The 15,984-nt window shown below is 39.7% G+C and overlaps 1 protein-coding gene across 4 annotated transcripts in view; it reads left to right on the forward strand.

The window, feature by feature from the left end:
- ralgapa1 (Ral GTPase activating protein catalytic subunit alpha 1) overlaps window positions 1-15,984 on the forward strand; it is an 81,057-nt gene that overhangs the window by 25,988 nt on the left and 39,085 nt on the right. For all 4 annotated transcript variants that reach the window (XM_034674648.1, XM_034674651.1, XM_034674649.1 and 1 more), the window contains exons 22-38: window positions 71-241; window positions 350-543; window positions 633-731; window positions 2,603-2,758; window positions 2,844-2,972; window positions 3,107-3,232; window positions 3,930-3,988; window positions 4,384-4,492; window positions 8,620-8,730; window positions 8,904-8,972; window positions 9,076-9,213; window positions 10,750-10,933; window positions 11,890-12,008; window positions 12,149-12,268; window positions 13,342-13,963; window positions 14,111-14,226; window positions 14,602-14,726. In XM_034674648.1, the coding sequence (XP_034530539.1) occupies window positions 71-241; window positions 350-543; window positions 633-731; window positions 2,603-2,758; window positions 2,844-2,972; window positions 3,107-3,232; window positions 3,930-3,988; window positions 4,384-4,492; window positions 8,620-8,730; window positions 8,904-8,972; window positions 9,076-9,213; window positions 10,750-10,933; window positions 11,890-12,008; window positions 12,149-12,268; window positions 13,342-13,963; window positions 14,111-14,226; window positions 14,602-14,726 (2,647 nt within the window). The remainder of the gene's footprint in view (window positions 1-70; window positions 242-349; window positions 544-632; window positions 732-2,602; window positions 2,759-2,843; window positions 2,973-3,106; window positions 3,233-3,929; window positions 3,989-4,383; window positions 4,493-8,619; window positions 8,731-8,903; window positions 8,973-9,075; window positions 9,214-10,749; window positions 10,934-11,889; window positions 12,009-12,148; window positions 12,269-13,341; window positions 13,964-14,110; window positions 14,227-14,601; window positions 14,727-15,984) is intronic.

Consider the following 15,984-nt stretch of genomic DNA (forward strand, 5'->3'; position numbering starts at 1 on the left):
GTATCGATGTAGCTCTTGAATCCCCTGAACTATCAGAGAATGTTAGCTCCTGTGTGTTCTCTGTATTCAGGTTCTGAGAGCGCCTCTCCCATGCATTCTCTCGGAGGCTCTCGATCTCAGACGCCCTCCCCTGCCACACTCACAGCAGAGCACGCTGATCGCGCACACTCCCACTCACACACACACCTACAGCTGGACCAGAAGCTCCACAACTCTGTCCTGCAAACTCCAGATGATTTAGGTAAACGCACACACACCGAACACACACGTCTGCTTCTCTTATTTGTTTTTCCTCTCAGGTCTCAGCTCTGAATGAGAGGTTACTCATTGATTCATTGACTGATTCTAGAAACGAGTGAGTTCCCCAGTGAGGACTGCAGTGTGATGGCAGGCGGCTCTTTAACTGGATGGCACTCGGATGTTGCCACGGTAATGTGGCGGAGGATGCTTGGTATCCTGGGGGATGTTAATACCATCAAAGACCCAGAGATCCATGCTCAGGTCTTTGACTATCTGTGTGAACTGTGGCAAAACCTGGCCAAAGTAAGTATTTACACACACAACAATGGAACGAAACTTTCCACACTGATTGTGTTTTATGTTAAAAATGTCCTTTTATTCCTTTTTTACAGATAAGAGATAATTTGGGCATTTCTCTGGACAACCAGTCATCTCCTCCTCCTCCTGTTCTCATCCCACCCCTGAGAATTCTCACTCCATGGCTCTTTAAGGTAGGCGTTACTCAGGGATCTCAGAAAGACTTTTAAATTTACACTCAGATCTAGTTACACTTGATTTCAAATGTCTTCACTTGTAGCTAGTAATAAACTAACCTTTCAGGAAGTGCTTTGGTGTAAGTCATTCACTTTAACATGTAAACAGCCTGGTCAACAGCTTATCCACTGAGAGTGCTTGTTTATCCACTGAGAGGCCCAGATTGATGCTCAAAGTGTTTAACATTACTTAAAATAAGATAAGATAAGATACTACTTTATTGATCCCGGGGGAAAATTAGGTTGTAGCAGCAACCCAGACATAAGTACAATAAAGAATAAGTTTCAATTAGTAAAATAAAATAAGTAAAAAAATAGATAAATAAAGATAGAATACAAATTAGATATATACAAATGTTCCATATGAAGGAAAACATCTTTGTTAGAAAAGATGCTTTTTTGATAACCTTTTTTACTTAGTTTATATTTTGGTTTAGTCAACTTAAACAGTAATTTATACCGTTTTGCTGTATCTGTTGTTACATAGTTTCAAATAATATACACTACCAGTCAAAAGTTTGGACACACCTTCTCATTCAATGGTCTTTATTTATTTTAATATTTTCAACATTGTAGATTAATACTGAAGACATCAAAACTATGAAATAATCTGGTTTTGCCATAATATGGATTACAACAGTAGTCAAATAGGGCTATCCATTGTGTACTAACCCTACCTCTGAACAACACAACTGATGGTCTCAAACACATTAAGAAGGCAAGTCATTTTTTTTGGTGTGCAAGAGTGTGCAAAGCTGTCATGAAAGACAAAGGGGACTACTTTACAGAATGTAAAATATAAAACGTATTCTGGTTTGTTTAACACTTTTTTGTTAATTAAATAATTCCATATATGTTCTTTCATAGTTTTGATGTCTTTGGTATTAATCGACAGTGTTTCAAATAATTAAAATAAATACAAACCCTTGAATGAGAAGGTGTTTCCAAACTTGACTGTTATTGTAATATAATATGGAAAAAACCCACAAAATTGACATTGAATAAATACATAAAAAATAGAGTAAATAAATAAATAGAAGAAGGAACAAACTAAAAGAGAGATTTAAAAAAGACACTTTACTTCATCAGAAAGATGCTGTTTTTAAACCAGAAAAGTCTGTTACCTCACTCTCTTCAAAGCCACCAGACTCCACTGACATAAAATGTGATTCAACCTCACAGAACATCACGCCCTGTGTTTCAAATGGTTACCTTGGATCCAACATAAAAACAACACAAGCTAACTAACCAACCAAGCCAGCTGCAGAACACAAACTCATGTGTTCTCTTAGGTAAAATTGCTTGTTCTGTGAAGGGAGGGTGTTGTTGTTGAAGAGAGAAATGTAGCAGACATGGTTTTGTGGTGAGAAAAGGATCTTACCCTGACCAAAAGTTCCCTTTGCAAAGCCAAGCAATCAGTAACCTTGTCAGGTTGTTTTGGAAAACAATAAGCCACATATTAGACATACCTTGATCTGGCAGATATTTCCCTAAAGAGTATGTGCTGCCAGGACAGCTGGTGCTGTGGCTGCAGACTGAAGAAATTCACCGGAGCAATTACAAAACTTTTCTTTCAGTTGGTCATTTAGGCTCCAAAATATGGAGGAATTGGGTCGCAGATTAGATAAACCAGAATTCCCCTTAAAGCTACTGTGAGGATCTTTAATGGTTATGAAACAGGCTGAAATGTATAGTGATGCCTTTTGATGACTGCCAAAAGTAAACAAGACCGTCAGCACCATGGGGAAGGTTATTCACAGGAGCTTTAAAGCAGCTAGCATCTGCCTCTTTATGTCTCCATGTATTTATTTGTCTGTGTCCTCCTCTAGGCCACCATGCTGACCGAACGTTACAAGCAGGGGAAGCTACACGCCTACAAACTGATCTGCAGGATCATGAAGAGACGGCAAGATGTTTCCCCAAACACAGACTTCCTCACACACTTCTACAACATAATGCACCACGGACTGATGCACCAAGACCAGGTGAGGGATAAGTTACACTGTTGATTCATGAGAGGAAGTTACTGTGCGTTGTAGAGTGTTAATAAGCTGTGTTTTGTTTTTACAGGACATTGTGAACACCATTATAAAGCACTGCAGTCCCAGGTTCTTCAGTATTGGTCTACCTGGAGCCACCATGCTGATCCTGGACTTTATCATTGCAGCTTCAAGAGTTACTGTCTGCTCATCCCTCAATGTAAAAAAAGCCACACACATTTAAAGTGCAATCATTTGTATTCTTTATTATATCATTTTCTATTTCTCTGAATGTCTCACTACTCTCTATTTGTCTCTTTCCCCCCTCCTCCCCCTCCTCCTCCGCCTCCCCAGGCTCCCAGAGTAGAGGCCCAGATCCTGCTCGGTTCTCTGGTGTGTTTCCCAAACTTGTATGGGGAGCTTCCAGCCCTTCATCCCACCACAGCTGATGTGGTGCTCACCAAGTTCCCTGATGTGAAGGTTGGTGGATGTCTGGCTCTGAGAAGCCATCATGCCTCTGTCCTTGGCCAGTGTCATGTTGTGTGTAGTTGTGCGATAGTAAACCGCAGTAGAATAGAAGGGAGAGGGAAATAATCCAGGGTTTTTTAAAGGAAAAACAGACATAATTTCAACATGAATCTAACTCCAAAAAGTGTCAGCACATTTAAAAACAGACAACCACCTAAGCTTAGGGGCAAACTCATAATCAAACTTGATGTCCTCTGCCTGTAATCCAGGTCACTCCAAACCTAGTAACACACATTTCTGCCGTCCACAGGGGGTCTAAGAAGTGAACTAATAGGTTAATGTCTCATCAGTCATTCTTGTAACAGTCCAAAGCCATGGGAGTAAAGTTGTTATTGTTGTTGTTGCTGTGTAAACAGCTAATGCCATGCGTGGCAGTGTCTCAGGCCTGCTCACTTGTCTCTTACGAGGCAGAAGCTTGTTTTGAATCAGTAAGCGGCCATTAATGCTGACGGGAGGGAACAGGCCACTGAGCGCGAGAGTTCGTCCGTCAGTGTGCAGAGTAGTCCGTACTGAGCCTGTGCCATATTTAGTGCAGCATGTATTATATATACGTATTCACCACTCACAGTTCCAGAGACCACTTCTCTCATTATCTGAAAAAGTGTTTGATTATTGTGTGTGATGTTTGTCTGTATGCTTTGTTTTATAGGAACACATTATTAAAACCATCCTGACATCTGCAAGGGATGAACCCTCTGCTCCTGCAAGGTAAGCTCTGTCTGTAAATGTGTGTGACTGCATACGCCTATTAATCTTCTGTTTTTCAAAGTGAGGCTTTATTATACAGAAGCCTAAACAAAATGGGCATTAAAACACAAACAGTGTTATCTGTTCATAAAGCAATCTTCTGAATATGTTTTGCAATATTAAATCAGTGCACAAGCTATGTAGAAAAGGTTTAATCCATTCATTTACTAAGTAACACATGTATAAATCATAGCCCAGGTATTTTTAATCTACATGTAGTGATGCAATGTTTCATCTTAAGAGTCTATATGTCAGAGGACTCCTCCTGTTTAAGAAACAATATTATAACCTTTAGTTACGCCTTATTTAACTTGTGTAACTTCCTCACTCACACTATGTTTGCTCTGTGTTGTCAGGTGTGTGGCTTTGTGCAGTCTGGGTATCTGGATGTGCGAGGAGTTGGCTAACGGGACTCATCATCCACTGATTAAAGAAGCCCTCAACGTCCTCTGTGTGACTTTGAAGGTCAGTCACAAATCTTTTACCACATCAGTAAGGACATCCACATCCAGGCTCAAAAAGTCAGCGCACAGAGTCACTCAGATATAAATCTTCATGGTGAATCCAGTGATCTCATCTCATGCAGCTTTTGCTTTCTTTAAACTTTGTCCTCAATGACCTCCATCGACTCTCTGAGTCTGACTGTGATCCAGTGTGATCAAACCAGAGCATGAATCTGTACCAGATAGGCTGCTGATTGGCTGCATGTCACAATTCTGCACAGCACTGTAGTGCCTTAACATCTGTTAAGGCCCCTCTGTCTGGATCTTTGTCATAGGGCCGAGTGGTCAAAATAACGTTTTAATCATTGGTCATTTAATCACAGAAAAATAACATGTTTGACATACATCCATCCACAGCTGCTTGTTAATACAGTGAAAACCCACGCTTTATATGTAATTTGCTTTCATTTGTAAGATTTTATCCGCCGAAGAAGACAAGAACCATCTATGACGAGTAAAGTGTACATCTGGGATTCTGATCTAGACACATGCTCTGCTGTGAAAACAAACACACACACATATAAGAGCACATGCTTACATGTAAACTCTACATGCTTTAATTGAGCCGCCACCCTCAATCAATCAATCAAAGTGTATTTATATAGCACTTTTCATACAAGTCAAATGGAACCCAAAGTGATTCACAGCGAAAACAAGAAAGAAGCAGAAAAAAAATGATGGCGAGACATATAAAAAAAAACAAAAATGGATATTAAAATAGAGACTACAATGAAAAATAGACTAGTGCACATGAACAAAAATAAAATATGTGTAATAAAATAAGTTAAAGCATCAGATTAATATTAAGGATGTAGATAGTTCAAATAAATAGATTATAAAAGGTAAGGATAAGAGTTGAAAATAAAAGGAAGGCTAAAAATATCAATAAAACTAGGTAGATGAATTAAAAAATAAATGAATAGAAATAAAATATGTTAATAAAATAATAGAAATATCATTAAAATCAATGTAATAGTAAAAAGAAGGTCATAAAATGACATAAAAGCCACACTGAATAAATACGTTTTTAGTTAATGTTTAAAAGTCTCAATGTCTCCAGCTCCTCTGTTCAGGTGTTGAATAAAAATCTACTGCTGTTGCTTTTTTAAGTTTGCACAAAGTTTTGATGTCATTCAGAACCATGCTATTCTGAAATACCACGTCAACGAACGCATCTTCCATCCTGATGTACATTTTTAAAAGTGTCACATGCTGTGAAAATGGATTCACAATTTTGTTACTTGTTTTAATCCCCCTATCTTCACCCCCACTCACATCGTCTGTGAAACTCTGATGGATGTAATCTGCAATAACAGAACAGCAACTTCACAAGTATTATGTTGGTGCCATAATGTTACACATGGGAATATCTGGACTTTTGCATGAAGCTATATGAGTTTATGACTTTTCTTCTTCTTTTCATACTTCAGTAACAGTAACATAGCAGTAACAGTGTGTTCTTCTAAAGCAGTCAGAAAACAAAAGACAACGCAGAGACAATTGAAGGGATTAAAAATCTTTGGGTAAGAGAAGTGGTTAAATTTAAACACACCAAAAGATTGCCTGTAAACTGAACAGTTGGAGTGTTGGCGTGTTTAACATGGCAGGACTCTAAGGAGCCAGAGTGTGATGGCCAAAGTGTGAAAATATTGTTGGAGATGTGTGCTGGTGTTGGAGAAATTGCCTCAGTATGGTTGTAGGTTTCAGGCCACTAGACTGGGAAGGCCTGTGGATCCAAATAATACTATCCAACATTCTCTGTCTCATCTATCGCCAAGTGGCACTAGATGGACACAGAGACACACACAGAGACACACACACATACCTTTTCAACCTTGGAATCCCTAGCTTGTGTATCGGCAGCCAATGGCCTGCTAAGATATTACAGCAACACACACACACACTAGCATTCACTCACTCCTGGGAGCAAACCCTGGACTGTCAATATGTTTGGTCCTCCTTCAGATAGGAGACTAATCCAAAGGGAATGCTGCAAGCTGTGTCAGAAACACACACACTCTCCCCTGGTACCACTCATACACTCACATCTTGTCCACTTTTGCATCTCTTGCCTCATACCAGCAGCCAGTAGCCTCAGACATGGGCAACGGGTTGCACACACGCACACGCATACACACACACACTCACACACAGACGCTCACACACAAGCTTGAGGGATTGTCATATTTCCATGCAAAGCCAGTTCTTTCTGCTGTCCTCTTCATCCGACTCTCTGTCCCTCTACCTCAATTTATTTTTTATTTGTGTTGGTGGTGATCCTTGTTGTTGCCGGTCTGACCTACAAAATCTCTCATTTTGTGTGGTTTTTAAAAAAAAAGAAGAAAAACACTTTTAATAAGATATTTAATATGAGAGAATAACTGTTACGCTGTGGTATCAAGGGTTATTTAGGGTCATCCCTCATGAAAGGAGATCTGGTCTCCTGTGCTCAGTTATTTACCTAAAGCAGGGGTTCCCAAACTTTTCAGCCTGCGACCCCCAAAATGTAGGTGCTAAAGACTCGCGACCCCCACTGTCCCTCAAGGTGATTTAATGTGGCTTCATTTAGCTGGTCAGCAGATAATTACTCTACCTATATGAGCATGTGGCTGTGTTTCCTATACCATTATGATAACCTACTGCTACTGATGCTTTTGATAATTAACTGTTCACTAACCCTAAACTTAGGAGTCATCTGGCAAAAAGAAAAGCAGAAAATGCATTATATTTTCTATTTTCAAGGTTTTATTTCAAGTTTAGCTACTATTTTTGTCAATATTTTTTACTATAATGGGTAAAATTACTATTTTAGATACCTTTTAAAAAAAAAACCCATTCTGGAAGACATCTCATGACCCCCCATTTGTGTTTCGCGACCCACTGTTTTGGGAACCCCTGACCTGAAGACCTGACTCAACTTGTGATGCAGGGACAAAACTACATAAATTGGCCAAACCTGTCAAATCAATAAGCGTCCTCCTCCTTTTTTTATTGTGTTTCTATCATAAATATAGCTTTGCTTTGCCTTTTGTTATCAGATATTATCAACCGTAGTGGTCTGGCGGCTGGGTTTTCCTTGTTGTAAATGTGTCGAATGACACGGTGGCAGTATTTTATTTATTTATATATATATATATATATATATATATATATATATATATATATATATATATATATATATATACATGTGTGTGTGTGTATGTGTGTAATCCACTCCTAATATACTATTTTAAATGTGTAATTTGATACAAGGCAAGATTTATGATTTGATTTAATTCTCATCTGTTTGTGGAAAAACAAAAAGCAATATAACTCCGTTTATAATAATAACAAAAAATTTGAGAGAACAATTAAAAGCTAATTTAGGGTAAATAAGTGACAAGCTCACTTATTTTTACTCATATTTGTTATCTCATACTAATATAAGAAATGTGAATGACAACCCAAGAAGCTTGTAGAATCTGAATCCGAGTTAAATGAGTGCCAATGTGCTTCATCTTTCCCATATAGTCACATTCATCTTTATGAATAAAAGGACCACCGGCATGCTACTTATCCTCATGTTAATTAAAACATGAGCATAATCTCACTGCCAAAGCAAAGTTGTTGTTGTGAGATAACTGTCTTGTACTGTTATTAAAAAATTCTCCAATTTATAATTTCAGCAGGTGTAGCGTTCATAAATCTCTTATGGAGATAAGGCCATAAAACAAAAAGCCTTAAACAAAGAAATAATATATAAACCAACATTTACAAATATGCCAAACTACATGGGAGCAATATCATGAAAGAGGGCCTTTATAATGAAATATGTTAAGTGATTTGTGGTGGAAGTTTCATTGTACAAATTACAGACACGGCCTCTGCTATAATTAAAAATCTTATGGTACACAGATAATTCTAGTCCCATGATAATAGGGCTGTAATTTGAAAATATTACAAGAGTATAATACAGAGATTAATGATATAGCTGACTTTTATTATCTCAGTGTGTATTTGCATTGTACATTATTTTGACCTGAGTCATAACATCTTCACTGTATTTATGAATTAACATGGATATGAATATTTTGTGTTTGTTTCACCCAGTATCCCAATAAGAACGTAGCACTGGTGGCGTCAGACATCCTTCACCTCCTGATCAGTCACGTGGATCACCTGCAGAAGTTCCCTCCTGAGACTCCAAAGAAGATTGTAGAGGTGAGACATTAACGACTGTAGACTTAAAATTATTACTTATGTAGTCACTGTCAGCTTTCTGACACATTCTGATTAATTTTTCACTCTTGAAGTCTTAGAAATGTTGGAGTATGTGTTGGATGGTTGAATCAGATGTCACTAAGAAAGCACTTGGTCTGATTTTTTTTCCTCAGATTTTGATTGCCACCATCACATTCTTGCTTCCTTCCACCGAGTCTTCTCCTCATGAGCTTGATAAGAGGGTAATTTACTCACACACAACCTTTCTCCTTTATTTCTCTCACCATGTCTTTCATGGCAGTTATAGAATAAACTTGTTCATACATCTACCTGTGTGTGTTGCAGCTGGTGGTGTCCCTCTTGTTGTGTCTGTTGGACTGGGTGATGGCTCTTCCTCCAAAAACTCTCCTCCAACCTGTTCAGACACGAAGCCCCCCAGAGAAGGACCAGCCGACCAAGACTCTGCTCAGCTGCATTTACAAGGTATGCATCGTGTTTACGGGTTCATAACTCCGCCCCTAGACGCTGAAAAAGCTTTTGATTGGGTGGAGTGGAACTATTTATTTCATCCCCTTGAGAGATTTGATTTTGGTCCTAACCTTTTATCATGGATCAAACTTCTATACAGACCCCCAGTGGCAGCAGTAAGGACTAATACCAGTATATCATCCTCTTTTTCACTAATGCGAGGGATGAGACAGGGGTGTCCACTTTCCCCCCTCCTTTTTGCAATTTCAATTGAGCCAATAGCAATAGCTCTACGCAGCAACAACGATATTAAAGGTATCATAAGGGCAGGGTTGGAACATAAATTCTTGCTATACGCAGATGATATGTTGCTTTATCTGTCTGACATGTCCTCATCTCTTCCTGTCGTTCTAAATAAGACACATAGACACTGACAGACCCATTATTATTGAGAAATAACAGAGAAGTCACCTCTGCTTAAAAAATGAGTATTTAATAACTGTATCCTTCTAAGAGTTTCAAACTGGTTTTAAAAAGTCTACCTTTAATACTGATACGTTTAAATGACCTACACAACAAACAAGATTATTAACAAGAAGGCTGGTTGTTTCTGTTTGGAAATTGGACTTTTTTTCTCTCAGGCTCTAATGAAGAAAACAAAGCTAAAATGGACTCTGATAGAGCATTTTGAAAACATTATACTTTGCCTGAAACCAGTTCCTGGTGTGAGAATTTAAAGTAACATTTATGTTGGCCATGGCTCTGAGTTTTATCCTGCTATTATCATTTCATTATGAAAACACAACATAACAGGGAATGTTAGTGACTTTATCACAATACTAAGATTACCAATCAAACAATTATAGTTATAAGCCAATCTAAGCATATCAGAGGTACCACAACAAGTTCACAGTTTCATTGTAGTCATGTAACTATTATAACAGTTACAGAGCCAGTTATAGATACATTATTACAACACTGTGCATTGTGCAAAGAGCTGGGTTCCCAAACACATGCCTGAAAGATGGAAGATTTGAAAACACCAGACTAGGGTTGTGTGAGGGAGCTGGACAGCATGCCCCTCACTAAGGTGACAATGAATCGAGTATCGATCAATGGATTGTTAACAACATACTCGAACAATTTTTTTTTCTGATTGATATCAAGTGGACAAACATCATGTGGTCTTATGTCGCGTTCAGCTATCAGGGAGGTGTTTTAAGTTTAAAGCATGTTTCGATGTGAATCAGCTGACTGAAGGTGTTGCGCACACTCAGCTGGGGGCTGCAGCTGAGTGACAGGTCTCCATGAGCGCTTTTTTTCACATCCGTCTGACTGATTATGACCCAGTTGCGCTCCCAGCTGACACATCCCTACACCAGACATACTACACTTGTCCCCACTTGCAGCCAAAACAACACAAAATGAAGGTTCCTAAAATCTGCCCGAAGAGTATATTCTCCAGAACATAGCGGTGCATATATTTTTTTTAAATGCTGGTGCTGTGTATAAATGATAAAGTTGTCTCTTGGCTTTTCTTAAACTGTCCAGGTGTTGCACGGTTGTGTGTACGGAGCCCAGTCTTTCAACAGTCCCAAGTATTACCCACTGCAGCTGTCAGACCTGTTGAGTCCAGACTACGACCCGTTCCTGCCGTTAGAGAGCCTCCGAGAACCAGAACCTCTGCACAGCCCGGACTCTGAACGCTCCAGCAAACTCCAGCCTGTCACTGAAGGTACTTCACACAAAATCAGGGACACGCTTTGTAACTTATTTTACCTCAATTATCTTGTGTCGGGAATTCATCGCAGCATCAATGTACTTTGCTATTTACATGACTGGAAATATAAAACGGAGATAAGCAACCACACCCAGAGCAAATAAAGTATGTCTACTTTGTTTCCCGTCCATGCATGTAAAGTAGGATATGAAGGGCTCATAAAAACTTTAAATTTTGAACAAAATGACCCAGACTCGTCCACCAAACCCCTGCCACTTACTGAAAGATGGGAAAAGTAAAGGGTGTGTGTGCTCCTCTCTGCATCCGTGGGAGAGTGTGTATTGTCCCCTGCTGTGGCCCACCAGAACACAGTGTCTGGTCTAATGACTGGAGCACCATTACAGATCATGCCTCTCCTCTCTTTCCTTTTTTATGTGTCTTCTTGTCCTCTATTCCTGCCTTCTGTTACTCCTTTAACATTAATCTCTGTTAATATTTTTGTGCTTCTTTTATTCATTTTCTAAATCTTCATGTTCATCCGTCTCTCTCTTTCTCTTTCTCTCATTGTTCCTGATCCCCTCCTGAGCTCTCCTGAGGTTCAGGGAGTCGTTGAGAATGTCTGGTCAATACATATCTGTACTCTACACACAGCCCTGTCGATACGGGGCTGGTGAAAAGTGTGTGTGTGCCACAGCGTGTGTGTAATGATGTTGATTAGCCAGGATCTGCTGGCAGCACAGTGTGTGATGGCATTGGCTTCTTCTCAGCGTGGGGCAAACTATGTACAAGTTGAAAGCATTTGTACTTCTGACTAGTTCGAGCTGCAATTCCTGAAGTTTGGTTGGACATCATGTAAAGTCAGAGTAACAGTTTCAGTCTGTTGAATCTAGACGTGTGGAGAAACATTATTGGCTTCCATATTTGGTAAACTATGATATATTCAGTGTGTCTCCGTTTTCCTCTCTCTGCAGTTCGCAGTCGTATTCAGCAGGGCTTGGTCTCCATCGCAGCCAGAACAGTTATCACACACTTGGTCAACCATCTAGGACATTACCCGATGTCTGGAGGACCTGCTACTCTGTCAAGTCAGGTACTGTCACTGTGTTTTTGGTGGGCACACAGCCTGTAATACAATAAACTGCATCCAGTGGTCAATTCTTGTTTGCTGTAAGGTCGTTTTTTTTTTGCATTTTTCTAGAGTGCAATAATCTGAAGTGGGTTTTTTTCTAGGTGTGTGAAAACCAGGACAACCCGTTCTGTGAGAGTGCAGATCTCGGACCAGAGCTCTTCCATTCACCAAACCTCCAGTTTCTGGTTTTAAATGGCTCAACGCTGCTCTCAGTGTATCAGGTAACCTTACCTGGAACAAAGTTGCCACAACAACGACAATTCAATGGTTTCATGTTTTGATACTTCAGTCACAGACACACTGCATGACTTAGAGTATAGTTTTTGATTTATTTTTCTATCAAGAGTGAGCCAAAACTGAAAGAATCCTAGTTTACTACAATACCTTTTTCATTTTAGCCATTTTAGAGATTGAAATCAATCAGTCTCAATCAATCAATCTTTATTTGTATAGCGCCAAATCACAACAAACGTTATCTCAAGAAATATGCTCCTTAGCTTGGCAGTATCTGGCATTGCTTCAATTTTAGCTTTATGCCTGTTTAGCCTGTATGCTAACATTTCCTCTCACCCTGATGATTGCAATTCATAATTTGTGAATTAATGCCGCCCATGCATATCCGCAATGGGTACAGATTGAATAATTAATAAGCTTTTGACATACACATATCTCTCTAGTTCTGGCTGAGTTTCCGGGCTTCTGGTTCTTCTGAGAAATGTTCAAAACTTGTTGTCGTTGTATGCCCACCTATTGGAAGCATCACATATCACCGTCTTCAATTTTATAAACTTAGATGGGATTTTCCTTTTGGAGTTCTAGCAGTTACAAGAAGCAGCTGTTGCTCAAATAAAAACAACATTTTATTTTTTTAATACTTTATCTTTATTTATTTTCATTTTAGAAAACAATTATAATACAATACATGAACACACATACACATTTACAGGGGCATTTCTAGTATGTGAGTCCTCCCTCCCTCAGCTTTTCCATTACATAGATATCCTGAATGATTTCAAACCAACCTTCGGGGGTTCTGCTTTGTACCAGTGTCTGGTTATAGCTTTTTCACTGGCTATGAGTCGAATTTTAATCAGATACCTGTCCTTTTCTTGAATAGTCTCTTCAATGTTTCCCAAGTACATGACAACACAACTGTTTGGAATCTCATAACCTGTAATGTCCTTTATAGTCCTATTTCAAAGACAGCATATTTAAACGTTATCAGAATCCCTTCTGAAGTATTTGGTTGGTTCGTTTTTTTTAACATTGTCTGTTTACTTTCTCTATTTCTCAGATCCGATCAGAGTCTGGTGTTCCAGGAGGTGGAATGACAGCTGGTTTGTCCTCCGCCCCCGCCTGTGTCCGTGTCATTATCCGAGATGTAGCTGGAAAACACTCCTGGGACTCTGCGGTTCTCTACGGACCTCCGCCGTGTTCCCCAAGTAGCCCAACACACACATTTCTACCACACACACAGTCGCCTCACTGTGGGAATCTTCATTTACACACTCCACCAGGAGTTCCGCCCAAAAAGATGGAAGTTAAGAGAGAGGACAGCGAAGAAGAGAGGCAGGAGGAGGGAGAGACAGAGGAGGGAGGAGCTGCGATTGAGAGTGAAAGACTAGAAGGAGAGGAGGAAGGACAGGAGAGGAATGTCAGTGAGGAGGGAAGGGGAGATCAAAGAGGAGGTGAAGAGGAAGAGGAGGTGCAGGGAGAGGAGAACAATGAGCAGAGGATGGATGGGGAGGAGGATGGAGGGGAGTCTGACTTTGAACAGCCTCTAGCTCCACCATTGGCCAAACGGGTGTGTCGGGAGGCGGTGCCTGCATGGGATTCACTGACGGACGGAGAAGATGCACTGGATGAAATGCTGCAGTACCTGGGGTACTCAAGTCCTGAGTGTCTACAGAGAGCAGGTACACAAACACACACGAGTACACACCAGAGCCATACATCTATCAGTTCTTATGTATTTTTAAAGGGCCAATGCCAAGTATTTGAATAGAAGCTGCCTTACATCTGAATGTATCTTAATGAAACAAAAACAATGCTTGTCACTTCAGGGAATCCACTCAACATCCCGGCATCTCCTCCAGTGTGTGTGTCAGAGAAGCAGGAGAATGACGTGATCAATGCCATCCTGAAGCAAAGCGCGGCTGAACGAGAGTTTGTTCTTCATGTACGTAGTGTCGTTTTCATTACAATGTTGTTCCATCTCTGTGTTAGAAGTGTAGCTCCCAGCAGGTCCTGATGTCAGTACTCAAATGGGTCACAAGTTCAGCTTTGGGGCATTTCATAGACTGTCTGATACTGCTTTACAGTGATACTAGTTTTCATGCAGGAGAGAATAAATTGCTGTTTCTGTTTCAGTCTAACACTTTTTCCAGTATAGCAAAAACAAGCGTGAATACTTCTTTAATGCACTAAATAAGTGATCTCTGTCTTCACCCTGGTTCTTCATTTGTTGCAGCTTCTTTGTAATAGTGACCATCAATCTAATTTGAACAATATTTACTTTCTTTGATGCATTCATGTCATGTGTTGGATGTTGCAGAAAGGTGAGGAGTTGAACATGAGGGCAGTGCAGCAGACTGAACCGGAGACTCAGACACCACAGTCAGCCTTTTACTACTGCAGACTGCTGATCAACATACTGGGACTGAACTCCTGGGAGAAGAGGTGAGATCAGACACAGACCTACATCCACTAAAAACCATTATCAGGGCCTGTACAGTCCTGCTTAGGTTTACCAATGATCTTCTTGTTTTCTTTCGCCGTTTTCGGCCTACCGGTCTTTGTGTGTTAAAACCAAACTTTACAGCAAATTTCCTGCACCCTGGAGCTGGTGTGAGTCTTACTTGAAAGCCAGCTCTTATTGTATTGCCCTGGGTAGCCAAACAAAGATGCAAAATGAAGAACATATACCAAGTCGTAGATTTTCTGCAACATTAATGAAGAAGTTTCTCGTCATGTGAAAAATGAGAAACAATCAGAGAGGTGAGAGTGAAGCTAGAATGATGGTATCTATCTGGCCCTCAATCCCAAAGACTAATCAGCATCATGAACATTCAAATCCATGTTACGAAACTTTTGCTTCATTACTGTGCAGCTGATGAACCGCTTGCTGGTCACATCTGTGAGCGTTCCGTGAATAATACGAGCAGGAGATGTGACTCACAAGTAGTTTATTAGCTGCTCATTATGAGACAGAAGTTACAAAATGAGGAGCAGAACAGATACCATCGTTTAGCTCCACTCACCTCTGATGCACTCACGTTAAAATTAGAAAGGTTGAACAGACGTCACTGACACAGGGAGAGTTTAGGGGAGACAGACAGAAACAAACTATAGCAGAACTACCACTTCATGCCACACTGAAGCAACAGTGGCGTTTCTATGTTGAAATCTGTTGTGTTTTTTTTGTGTGTGACCAACATTTAAAAGACAACAGTGATGATCTGATGGGGTCAACATGTCTTATTAGAAATGAAATGTTTGGAGAATGATATTGTTTGAAGAGCGTTCATCTAACCATGGTCATTTTTTTTCATGTTATGACGACATTCATTCCTTGGCATTTGTAATATCTTCATTTTACCATATGATGACAAGAATCTTTGATATAGTTAAAGTAAATACATTTATTTTGCCATGTTAAAGATGTAATTGCTTTTACATTTAGCAAAAGAGAGAGACAGAAAAGCTTTAGTTGAACCATGACTTTGGTTTTTTAATGTAAGTATATATAATTGATGAATATATTCTGTCCTGAGTTTCCTGTCCTTAAGTCTCATGGTGCATGTTTGGGACAGTTTCATTAGTTTTCCTAGAACAAACCGAGCGCTTCTTGAATGCAAATGAGACAAAGGGTTTATTCAGAGGAGTACTTTGTGCTAATTAGACACCATGGTTTTCCATTCAGACGGCGCAGCATTTC

This window comes from Notolabrus celidotus, chromosome 22 (assembly GCF_009762535.1).
Source record: "Notolabrus celidotus isolate fNotCel1 chromosome 22, fNotCel1.pri, whole genome shotgun sequence".
Classification (NCBI taxonomy): Eukaryota; Metazoa; Chordata; class Actinopteri; order Labriformes; family Labridae; genus Notolabrus; species Notolabrus celidotus.